The following is a 13,132-nucleotide window of genomic DNA, read 5'->3' on the forward strand; positions in this document are numbered from 1 at the left end:
CAATGGCTTTTCATCGTCTCCTGTGGCTGCCATGAACATAGTGTGTTCTGCCACATTGACAGTAGCTGTGCGCAGCATTGCTCCCAGCTACGTTGATTTAATATGGTCTGTTGTTTTTTAATGCGATAGCCTTAAGGGCCCAGTGTCACAGAAAATCTGGTGCTGGCGCCGGCAGCAGCGTCTCTGGCCAAGAAAATTATCTCAAACCATGCATCCCAATATACATACGCCCTCTGCACGGCACATAGGCATTACTGGGCTAATCGAATTTCTCAAAATAATATACGTCAGAATATTTGTAAAGTATGGCTTACACACAACCTACAGACATGATAGCGTTGGATTGTAATTTGAATATACATGAAAGCATGATGCTCTTACGCTAAAAACTCAGACACAAACTCCTTTTAACACGATAGCGTTTCTCAGCTGCCGTTTGAGGTCTGGCTTAGTAGTAGGAGCACCGTGAGCGCCTTTGTCCCGTCTTCTTCACATGCCAGCTCTGACTTCTGCCATTCGTGACACTGTTCTCCAACACATCGCTGGCACCTTACTACGGTCGCCCAGTGCCTATGGCACCATCAACCTACAAGTTTTTACCTGAGGAAGTGTTTGTTGCACAGTTTTTTTTACGAGGCAATGCAAGCTGTTGCACAATAGCCACGTAAAATTTTTATATCTGGAAACGTGCACTCGGATGAAATTATACAATTTGTGCTTTGTAGACTATGTTAGGAGTTTTGCAATCCATACCAAGCAGTTAAAGAAAAAAAGATTTTCAAGGGTTACAAAATAAGGTTACAACAAGCAGGTTTACCGTTTTGTTTAGACGGCATGCTTTGAAGCTCATATAACTCGCATGCAAATGGTGACATATCTCGCAATCACAGTGTGTTGCTAAAGTCATTCATTTTTTTCATTTATGAAACTTGACAGTCAATGTCCATTATTGCGGACTTCCTAGGCACTGCGAAAATGTCCTGAAAAGTCAGCAGTCTGAAAAACTGAATGCATGCCCTTTACTGCGCCAAGGGCTTAGATCGCCACAGGTATGTCTGAAATAGTTCTGAAGGCCTGCCAGTACCCCTATTAGGCATCTCCTGTCACTGCTCATACTGCGACAGGGGGCGGCGGATGCACACATGTATAGTACAGTTTAATTAAACGTCAATTTAACAAAGTTGGCAGAATGGCAATTTGCTTCCAGTTACCAGTTGCCGATAAACATTTCTTACACGGAAGGGACCGCATAATTTTCCAAATAATTGGGCAATCTGTGGATGCAAATTTGAATGAGAAAAAAGATTAATTTGTTGAATTTGAGTTGGCAATAAAAGGTATGGTTTCATGCCCTGTCGACGATATCATGACATCAGTGGTACCAAGCAAGCCCACCATGCTTTCATGCCCACTTCACCTCAGTGCTGATAATGTAGCCTGCAGAGGGACAATGCTATCACGAAAAGCACCAGCAGCGGGGAGCGAATGCTTCATCTGCCTCTCGCTTCAGCGCATCTTCAAAACTCAAGATTACGCAACCTCCAGTACTAAACGTTTGGAAAGACAGAGCATGTGATGCCATGCCATCTCGGTATGCCCACTCTTTGCACATGCAACAGATAGCCCCCAAAACAGGGCATGTGGGCTGTGTGTGCACTCAGCCACACTGACAGCCATGCACAACCTCGGCTACTGTGCGATCAGCTGTAAGAAATGCAACTGGGTGTTCGCTAATGCACTGCGCTCCATTCATGCTGCAAATGTGGAACAGTAGAGGGAAGATGTGTGCAGTACTTGGCTGTAAAAATAATGACTGGCATATTAAGGAATGGAATGAATCTGTGTGATCAAGTCCACAGACCCCTGCTACTCAAGGACCACTGCCTGTGTTGTCGGCCCTTGGTGTTGCACAGCTTTCGTCGAGGACAAAAAATTTTATCATCCACCAGCGTTGTGTCGCTAACATCCAAAAAAACGGACATCAGCCCCTGAATGTCGTCAAGAGTGAGTACACCTCGTTACACAGTGACAAAGGAAATGGCACAGCTTCCTTGCGTAGTAAGTTTCTTGCACGTTATCTATACACATCCACCCCAACCCATCAACCTTACTCCCACTCTCAACACATCAAGAATAAGTGAACGCACCCTTGCATGGGTGCCAAAACATGGGTGATGGCGACTACACCAACAACACCTCAATGTTGGAAGCTGAACGTTCCGTAGACAGTCCACAGGTTATAAGTGAGTGACTAGCAATAATATGTCTTTGCTACAAGTTATTACACAGTGTAGAGCATCTGTGTTCCAAGCCCTTGCGGGCAGCAAGAATAAATATTGCCACTGAGCACACCTTCCAGTATCTAAGCAGAAAATAAACAATCAAATAGTGACTGCATCGAGCAATTTTACAGAGTCAGAAACAAGACATGCCGCTGCTTTAAAGTGTTTACCAAATAAAGAACGAATAATGAAACACGCAACTGCTAAGCTAATTCATAAACGGAAAGTTTGGACAGGTTGGGATACATTCCTAGCCCTGCTTTTAGCACAAGCACCGTACATGCTGCTTGCATCGTTTTGACAAAGTGTAACGAGCTCCAAGAGCACTTACATGTCCTCTGAAGCTGTGGCCAAAGCGTTGTGTCGTCCACCCAGTCACCATCTATAATATCCGCCAAAACTGAAGTTTGCTTGTCTCATGCACATTCATTGTAAACATGGAGGCAGCTGAGGCAAGCAATGGACACATCGCCACATGACCAAACATGGTGGTGCCCACAGGATCGCCATGAAAAAGGTCTGCATGAAACATGATGCTGCTCCGCTTTGGCAGCCGCTCATGTTTGCGTGGCACACGATTCAAGAGGGGTTCACAAGCAGCCACTCATAATTCAACCATTTGACCATCTGCGTCCGTCCACAGAAATTTGCATTTATTGTCTCGGTATTTGTGGTGACAGTGAAATTTCGTTATGTTGAAATCATGTATAAATACACATTATATTGAGCTTCTTCATTATATCAAGAATTTGGTTATATTGAAGTTTGTCATATTGAGGTTTACTTGTGGGTTAACACAGTTAAGGCTAAACCCCATGAGTGCGATTTTCTACGCGACAGCAACGAGCGATGGCTTAGGGCGAAGGATCGGGCCGTCGCGTGAACAGATCACTTGGTCTTGTCGCGCGATCGCTCGGTTCTGCAAATCTAGAATTCGTCACTCGTCGCCCGGAAGTGCTTTGAGCGACTAGCCAATAGCGCGAAGCCAGAACTGGATGTACATAACTCAAGTACTTCTGATTCTTGCACGGAACGAGCAAACGATAGGATTTTTATACGTGCGAGGATAAGAACCTACTGCAAGACTTAAAAAAATATTTTATGCTGCCTTTTACAGTAAAACACATCAACTTAAGTTAATAAAGCACGCGTCATGCTAGTTTGGCACCTATATTGCGGCCCTCATACCGGCAACACTGGGGAGACGTCGTTCGAAGTCGTCGCTCGCGTATTGCTCGCATGGGGTACGACTTGTAGGCGATGAGCAAACGCGACAGGCATCTCCATCGCGTCACTTGTCGCTGTTGTGTGCAAGATCGCTTGCATAGGGTTTATACTTTATCCCACAGTTATGCCACTGTTATCCTGGCTGTGTCTTATCACAGAGCCAGGATTGCTGTCGCCCATTGTAGCATACAATGTTATGGAACTGATGCTAGTATGTTCAAAAGTGATTGCCCAAGAATGCACCTGCGATACACTAGTGGTGCAGGTTGAGTCATTTCTTCCCTTTGCCTCTCTCACTTCCTGTCCTGTCCAAGAATGCGGCCCAAGTTTGTCAACATGTTGCTGCGTGCACATATGCTTGCCTGCAACCTGCTCAGTCTGTATCTCTACAATTGTCATGCTGTCGCTACAGATGGGCAAAAGTACAGTCAATGAATCTTCATCCTCTAGCAATGTAATCGAAATCAACTGAGCTGCGATTGCCGAGTAATCACAGCTTGCTTCGCAAGTCATTATCAGGCATTTGCCTCACGTTATCACCGCCCTCCTAGATGCAGACATCGAGGGTGGAGTTGGCACCACTTCAAGCTGAGTGAAGAAGTCACTTGGGATCATGTCGCTATGAACATGCAAATGAAAAACACTAGATGTGCGGAACTCATGCAGCAAACAGCAAATTCAGTCGATGCAGCCGCTCAACACTTAAGGGCTCGGCTTGGCTTGTCCTGCAGTTTGGGTGCAGTCGGTGGCTACTGAATTGATTAGGCTGCACTAGTGTCAGTTTAGAGGAGAAGCATTTTTGATTTCCGGCGACATATCAAAACTAAAATATTGTTATCCTTTATCATTTCTATGGCTGGCATGCAGTCATGCAGTCATGCAGGCAGAGTCTGAATATTGAACAGCATGCTGTAAGGTGTCTGAAATTTCGGAAATTTCATCGCAGACAACACCCACCAAAACTGTGGTGCATCAAAAGCGTACATTGGTGAAGGTCAGAAGTGTGCAGATATATATAGTGTCTAGCATGGTTGACATATTTCTTTCAGAACATTTACATTATAGGTGGTAGACCCGATATTCTTCTTGTCATTACTATATGCCCATGTTGCTGCACTAGGAATGTATTTTGTATTGCACAGGAAAATTGTGGAAACGACATTATATAAAAAAAAAAATTAAATTAAATTATGGGGTTTTACGTGCCAAAACCACTTTCTGATTATGAGGCACGCCGTAGTGGAGGACTCCGGAAATTTCGACCACCTGGGGTTCTTTAACGTGCACCTAAATCTAAGTACACGGGTGTTTTCGCATTTCGCCCCCATCGAAATGCGGCCGCCGTGGCCGGGATTCGATCCCGCGACCTCGTGCTCAGCAGCCCAACACCATAGCCACTGAGCAACCGTGGCGGGTGACATTATATCAAGGGGAATAGGTGTCTATGAGCCTTTTGCTGGGACCGATGTTTAGCTATGTTACACCTGGGAAAACGTACTTGTGGGGTTCTATGGTATCTGGATTTACGTATTTCAATCTCTTCTAATTGTACCACAATATGATCTTCAAAAGCAGCCTATTTTAGATACTGTAGCAGTGTAATGGTTGCATGACACAACATATGTGTGCAAAAGTGTTCTTGTACTTAAAGTTTTTTTTTCCACTTAAGAGGAAGCTTTAGCTCAGGCCCAACTACGATGCCGCCTATTCAAACATACATGTAAAATGCAGAAATGCTTTTCTAAGATAACCACTGGGGTGATTTTAATGAAGTTTGTTGCATTTGAGAGAGAAAGTTAAACTCTAGTGAGTGTTGGAAGCAGAATTTTGATTTAGGGCCTGAGTTTTTCACTGGAATTTTCGAAAATTGCCAACTTTGAATAAAGTAGAAGCACAAAGTTTAAAACTTCATAGCTCTGCAGTTAGAGCAAATATCGCAGTTCTGTAAACTCCATCCATTAGAGCATACAAAGCGGATAAATTTGATAAGTTAATTTATATCTTATGTGAATTTGTTACGTTGTTTACGAGGGCTTTGCAAAAGTTCTACTCACAGATGGATGGTCTATTTGAAAGCCATGTGTACTATATCAATTTTGTCTGCTTTAGATGTATCCGGTGCCATTTACAGAACTGCGATATAATTTTTGATTGCCAAGTTGCAGAGTTACTAGTTTTGCAGAGTACTAGTTACTAGTAGCTTTGTTTTTTGAAAATTTGTGATTTTGACAATCATTATTACAAAATTGACCACCTAAATCAAGAATTTGCAACCAACAGTCACTAGATTTGAACTCTTTATTTTAAATGGAACAATCTTCATCAGATTTAGTGCAGTGGTTGCTGAGAAAAACGATTTATCCTTTCCCATGCATATAGATATGAGGCTTGGGGCTAAAGCTTCCTCGTAAGTGCTGTTGTATAATGGTGTAAATCAGTCTTGATACTGCGTCTTGGCAAGTGGTGCTTATATTTTCTCAATGGAAATTGGAACAAAGAGAGACACTTGTGTTAATTTTTTTCTAGGTACATGGCTAGGAACTCCCAGCTGTTCAGTCTGAACGACTACACAATAGCGCCTCCAGACTACCAACGAAAAGCCATCTGAAATTGAAAAGCCGCACTGCTCAAAACAAAACCTCCAATCAATGTGTGGAAATTGTCTTCCTTGCACTTGCTGCATTTATTTGCTGCCGCAGGTGCAGTTATGCTATATACGTGAGCTCAGGAGAAAGGAAAACTCCTTTGTCACTGCTGTATCTCACTAGTAAACACAGCTTTGCGACAACAATTGTGTAATTTATGCCCAAGTTGAACGCATTTAAGCTGTATTCATTCTACAAATGTCATTCATTGTCAAGGTTTCCAAAAAGTATAGTTCTCAGTCTGTCTGAAGATCTTGTTGGATGACTGTCATTAAACGAAAGTGTGAATGTTCATTGTGAAAGTATGCATGTTTACAAATACATTTAGGATGTTCAAGCTCATTTTGTTGTTCATGGTCCTTTTACTGGCTCTGCAAGAAGAGTGCTGGAACTAGTAGTCGTGACTCTTTTTGCCACAAGCAGAAACGGTCTATATTAATACATAAATGTGGTACTGTATGAATACGCAATTTTTCAGGCTATTCAACATGCACATGAACACACACGTCTGAGAGTAGCAGCATGGCTCTGAAGTGCGTGTAGATTTCTCCACCGTAAGACTTGCTGTGGTAGTTTAGTGCCTATGGCGTTTTACGTCATAAGTTCAATCCTGGCCGCAGCGGTTGCATCCGAAATTGCAAAAACACTTGTGTGCTTTAGGTGCATGCTAACACGCTCACTGCGGCACAAAGAAACAAAGTTGGCGATGGCAGCACCATTGTGACACTGCAATTTGGTACTTTCTTTGATGACTGTCTACATGACTGCTTCCGAAATCAGTGCATCTAGTTTTTTTAGTACAAATATTGCATCATAAACACCCTTTTTTTTTCGTATCTTGAACTTGTTCAGGGATGCTGGCTGGCATGTGTTTTGGCAGATGGCACCAGCAGGCTGGGTGCAACAAAAAATCCAGTGCTATGCGACATCTCGGCACGTGCAAGGGTATATTTTTATTTGTTCAAATGAATATAGCTGATATGTAAGTTCATAATAAAGTGTTCCTCGGCTGTCATAGATAAAGCGGGTAGACCACGAAGGCAGCACAGGTTGACCACAATCGTTCATGTCACGACAAACTTGGCTCCTGCGAATGTACTGTGTGGCTTTCCCACACTATCTTGCTTCATTTTGCGTCCAAGGTAACAGACCTTCATGCTACTCTGCTCCCATAGGGAACATATATAGTAACTCTTTTAGTCGTTGCAATGGTGGCGTGCCAGGATAGTGAGTGAGTGCATCGTGCCCAGCAATGTGGACATCAATGCACTGCATGCATTGGCTAATAAGCCAACTGCAGGTTCAAGAATGGTGCATCACTCTCAAAACTGTGTGTTGACGGAAGAAAGGCTCAATTTTGCATTTTGTTCTTTTGAATAATGCGCTTGGCAGTTTCGCCTGTTTGGCAGCACTATTGCATTCCCACACATGCGTTAGCCGAATTTGGCAACACTTGACGTCCCTACGACATCTGTGCTGCCTGTGTGAATGGAGGAGCAGCAAGGGGGCTTCTGTCAGTGAAAGACGTCACATGGAGCTTGTGTGAACACTTAAAGGGCATATGTGTCCACTCCACGACGAGCTGCCACAGAATGATTGCTTATCTCCCGGTTGCAATGCAATATTTCAAGGATTGTTGGTTTAGGTGACAAAATATCGGCCCACATAAAGCAGGAAATGCTAAGCACACATTATTGCATCAAGAAGACGGAGCCAGATGTGCACTCAAATGCGCATTTATATGCTGGAGAAACTGCCTTGGTAATAGCTCGCACATGCTTCTAGCTGTATCTCCAAGGCCAGCACGACACACCAAGTGAATGCCTTTTGCACACTTAATGGTTCTATATTTGCTGAAAATTCGCCATTTTTCTGCAGGTGCTACTCGTCGCTTTTTATGCCAGAGTTCGAAGCATTCTGACAGACTACTCAAATGTTAAGTATAAGAAAACACAAATTGCAAGGCCACATAATGTACCATCCTGTTTGGCTTTTGACTCTGTGTTAAAGGCTGTTAGTGCATTTAGAGGTTACTAAGTAGAAACAGCACACCAGTCTTAGTAAAGTTTTCCTTGTGTCAACAGTGACATGCAGAAAGCACTTGCAGAGAAGGGCATGCCTAGTGTCTACTACTTCGTTGTAGTGCAACCTAAACGACAGGGACACAACACGGAAAGGCACATTTGACACAGTACTGTGTGTTTGTCAAATGTGCCTTTCTGTGTCCTTGTCATTCAGCTTGCGCTACAACAAATTAGAAGATGCCACACCAACAGGCCCATGTAGCTACCGTCATCAATGTATAATATGATGCCACAAAGGCTTTGCCACCATACTTGCCGTTGAATTTTGGTTAAAGACAACATACCGTATTTGCACGATTCTACAGCGCCACTGATAACATGCAATTATATTTTGCCCAAATATTAAAAAAGAGATCTTTGTGCCGTTTCTTATGCGTGCCGTGTTGAAACGATTTTACGAAACATACAAGGGAACATGGACATGCATGCAGCTGAATCTCGGCATCTAGTCGCCATCAGAGTCCAACGACACCCCTTTTTCGCTGTCTACCAACCACAGAAAGTCATCATCAATCCCATTTAATGCATTAGAAATGCCACACTTCTTGAAGATTTGTGCAACTATCATTTGGGGAAGTGCATTCCGTGCACCATGAACCCACCTTGTGATAAGTGTCGCTTTATCCAGACGACCCGTTCAGTGGCAGTGTGGCTAGCTAGCTTGCATCAAGTTTCTTTTTTTTAGTAAAAATATGCTTCGTTTTTTTTATTTTGAATAGAATTAGTTACGATTGTAATGTGCATGTGAATTTAGGTGCACCTTTTATTCAAAATTGGTGGGCGTTGGAATCGTGCAAATATGGCACTCGGAAGTCAATGTGGGTCCACAGAGGTTAAATTTTTTGAAAATCCATTGCCATAAATGTGCCATTACAACTGAACGTACTATGATGCAAAGGTTTGCAGCATTTTATAATAATACATATAAGCACCAGTTCACCTAATCCAGGAGCTGCTGTGTTATTCCAGTGGAGAAGCGAACAAAAATTTTCAGATATTAACAGAGCTCTTATTTTAGTTTCTTGCCTAAAATGCCACTTCCACTTGCTCAGGAATGAGAAGGAAGGGAAGGGGGTTAACCGAGGGGCCCGATTTTTATTATTCATATCATAAGAAGCCAACAAACAGACACCCAAGGACAACACGGGGGAACTTAATGTGAAAAATGTGGGATCGTTCCCCACCTGTGGCAAGTTGTTTTTTTCATCCACTTTCAGTACCATCAATTTATAATTTCTTTATTTCAATTAGTAAGTACAAGGAATTTCCCCTGTGTTGTCCTTGATATCTTTGTTTGTTGGCTTCTTATGCTATTCCACTTGCTCAGTAACACCTGCAGTGTACATAACTTTGTGCGAAAAAAATGCTGAATTATTAAGCGTGCTGTGTTGCCTATAAAACTAGTGCTAGACACAGAGCATACAAACTGAAAACAGAGTAGACAATGAAACAACTGTAAGATGCCCAATAACGTAGCCGTACGTACTGGCTCTAAGATGTCTTTGTGACTGGCTTTGCTCTCTTTGGAATTTTGCAATAAACAACATACAGTTCATAAATATTTTCATTGCGTCAAGCATCTGCCTTCAAGTGCAAAATTCCTTTATTAAATTGAAGGTTTCTTTGCATTCCTCTCTGAGGTCTTGCATGGCTGCTTTGTCTTTTTTTTTTTTGCAGAGTAGAGTAATATGAGCAGATCCCGTTAACAGTGAAAAAAGTAGGCTGGGTCAATCCTGGAAATGGTGTAACAAAATCTGGGCCAGTCCTAAATACTGTAATGGTAAGCTGGGCCTATCCTGAAGATTATAATTAAAACTGAGCTGATGCTGGAGACTTTTCTAAACGTAGTTGCATAGAAAACGTGAGTTGCGTGGGTAAGGCTGAGCATATATTTATTTATTTTATTGTACCCTCAAGACCGAAGTATTACAGAGGGGAGTGGGTAAAAAATAACATACACAAGTAAATAAACAAAGCAGCAATAAACAACAAATTTTATTAGTTAATTGCATCCGGGAGTAATGATATCTGATAAGGCCGAACAAAACTTTGAGTTGTCCTTGATTGTGACAACTGCGCCGGGAAGGTGGTTCCATTCCTGAGAGGTCCTAGGAACAAATGATTCGTTACAGGTTCTGGTGCGGCACTGAATGATTCCAGCCTTATGGCTATGGTCGATGCGAGAGGAAATGTAGGTAGGAGGTGATATTAGATTATAGCGTAGATACGAATTGTGGAAAATATAGTTTATGAAATAAAGCAAGGTGAAAGCACTTGCGCCGGGCTGAGAGAGGAGCAAGCAGCAAAGAGTTTTTCATGGCAGTTACGCTTGATGTACAGCTGTAATTGCTGTGAATGAAACGTACGGCATTGTTTTGGATTTTGGAAACCAGCATTGTAGGAGCGAATGTCATTTTTACACCTTTGTTATGGAACCGAAGCATATGCTCAAAGCCAAGAACTAGCATCTTGCAGCACAGGTATTTATTCACTATGCTGCAAAATGCAATGCAGAACATGAAAGCTACATATGCGTTACCACAAAGCCATACAACAAAAAACTGCTGTGATGGCAAGACATCAATTCCTTGCGGGCAGTTGGAAATAACATTGCGAGCATCACGTGACTGCATAGCACTTGAAGCATTTCAACAAAGCTTTGTTTAATGTAGGTTCCAACAAGTATGCTGGATCTGCCATCTTTTCTTACTTGCTATTGCTGTCACTGCTTTGCCCTTTGAGCAAAACTGTCATACCTGTGCATTCCACCCTTGTTCGTGTATGATCAAAGCTGCAGTGTGGTGCCCAAATGGCAGAACGCCACACAAATAAGCTTTCATCATATCTGCACAAATAAAGTCCTCTTACAGTGCAATCATATGTGCTTGTCCAAAGTACATCATTCATTATTGTTTACTCACATTTAATACAATCGAAGGAACCAAAAACAATCAAAATGGTGCAGCCATTTCACATTCAAGTTTATTGTCCTACCAGTAATGTGCATGTTTGATACGACTGCACAATAAAGAACTGCATTTTACATGCTGTTTTAATAAAGAATGAACGATTGTGACAGATGGAACACCATTAGCCAGACAAGTCTTCCAAGATGTGGCTTCCAAGGAAGACTCTAATCTAAATCCACAACTTCCCAACATTCCTATGCATATAACAGCAAAGCAGCATCGGCTTTCCCTTTAGGCAACTAAAGAAACTCCATGGGGCTAGCTAAGTCTATGCAACAGGATTCTGCAATTGAAAATGCCAGAATCTTTGGCTAGATCCAAATTTATTACAGATGCAAGATCACACATACTTATTCTCATTGCATGACATATGCATTTGACAAACTTGATAAACACAGTACGTAATACTTTGGATGTTAGAAATGTTGCCAACATTAGTGCTCTTAATATCGCAAGCGTTCCGATTGTCTTGTAATCTGACAAGTGACCTATCGATTCTCATAACCAATTGATCAGCCCTACTTAAACTGGACGCAAACAGTGAGAGAAAAGGGTCTGCAAATTGTGGGCATTCCCTAAAAGCAGTGACTTTGTATCATCATAATGATTGAGTGCCTTTGCAGCAAAGCATATTGTTCTAGGAAATGCATGCTAATGAAATAATTTCCATGCTCAACAACTTGCATATTTATACTCTTGCATTTCAAAAATTATTTTTGAAATGAGCGACAATCTGTTCAGTCTCTTCAAAGATTGCATGTGTGAAGCCCATTCTGTGCCTGCGGGGGCAAAATATTGTGTGATCTGCAAGCATGTAACAAGCTGCATTCTTGCGCCCTCTAACAAAGCAAGTGCCTGGTTTTGACTCATGGCATTGCACATGCAATTTTTTTCGTGTGTGTTCCTGTCAATACAGCCATTCCTGGCCAGCTTTCCAACAAATTATGTGAGGAGAGCGGTGGCTGGTGGAGTGTGTGATGCATTGTCACAAGTCATAATAGCTGAAACAGACATCGCTGACCTAGCATAATTTTTTGCACTCACCGTGATTCCGACAGTGGACACACAAACATGAAAAGATGCACAATGTTATGCCAGGTGCTTGCTTCGTTGCAGTTCAGCACACGCTTGCATATCCTGCAGAATTTTGTTTCTGCCTGTACAACATGTTAGTGTAGGGAGTTTCCTGGTTCAGTCATTAAAGGGCGAAAATAAAACTCATTTTCAATTCTAGCACTCAAGAAAGTGACTTCAGCCTAAGTTTAAGTCTGGCATAACTGCCACTATTATTGCTTTCGTTTTCTTGACTGCAGACAACGCAACTTCGTGGCAGGCAGGCTCTGCAAAGGTATGATGATGCCAGTTTGCTTTTATTGCTGTATTTGCGCTTTTGAGTAGCGAGATGATAGATACTTGTTTTTCATTTCTGTACCAAGAGCCAAAAAAGTAAAAAATGACAGACTTATTTTAAAAGCCAGGCGTAGAATGCAGCCCCATGCAAGATTTGAGTGAAAACAGGCAAAGAGCAAATTTTAGGATTTTAGAACTCTGAAAGAAGTTACCCAAGTACCCTAGATCGCCATGCAATGATTCAAAATCCAAAGCATGCTCGAAGTGGGAAATTGCTTTACTTACAACCACAGCTGTCCACACTTCTGCCACTGCTGTGGCTGCCAATGCACGTGAATACATTTAGTCATCAGCCAATTAAACTTCGACTCACTTTTCATTATTCAAAAGACTAGCGCAAAATAGCAGGGACAAAGAGAAGACGACAGGACGAGCGCAGCACGAGCGTTCGTCCTGTCGTCTTCTCTGTCTTTGTCCCTGCTATTTTGCGCTAGTCTTTTGAATAATGATGACACACCAACTAGCCCAGCTTTCTGCCTTGATCACTTTTCATGGTGCAGATGTGCTGTCACTCG

The 13,132-nt window shown here is 42.3% G+C and overlaps 1 protein-coding gene across 2 annotated transcripts in view; it reads left to right on the plus strand.

The window, feature by feature from the left end:
* The window catches only part of MRG15 (MORF-related gene 15), a 55,145-nt gene extending 48,649 nt beyond the window's left edge, over nt 1-6,496 (plus strand). For both annotated transcript variants that reach the window (XM_065456002.2, XM_065456060.2), the window contains one exon: nt 6,036-6,496. In XM_065456002.2, the coding sequence (XP_065312074.1) occupies nt 6,036-6,117 (82 nt within the window). In that variant the 3' untranslated portion in view covers nt 6,118-6,496. The remainder of the gene's footprint in view (nt 1-6,035) is intronic.
* Nucleotides 6,497-13,132: the final 6,636 nt, after the last annotated feature.

This window comes from Dermacentor albipictus, chromosome 1 (assembly GCF_038994185.2).
Source record: "Dermacentor albipictus isolate Rhodes 1998 colony chromosome 1, USDA_Dalb.pri_finalv2, whole genome shotgun sequence".
In the NCBI taxonomy this organism is placed as follows: domain Eukaryota; kingdom Metazoa; phylum Arthropoda; class Arachnida; order Ixodida; family Ixodidae; genus Dermacentor; species Dermacentor albipictus.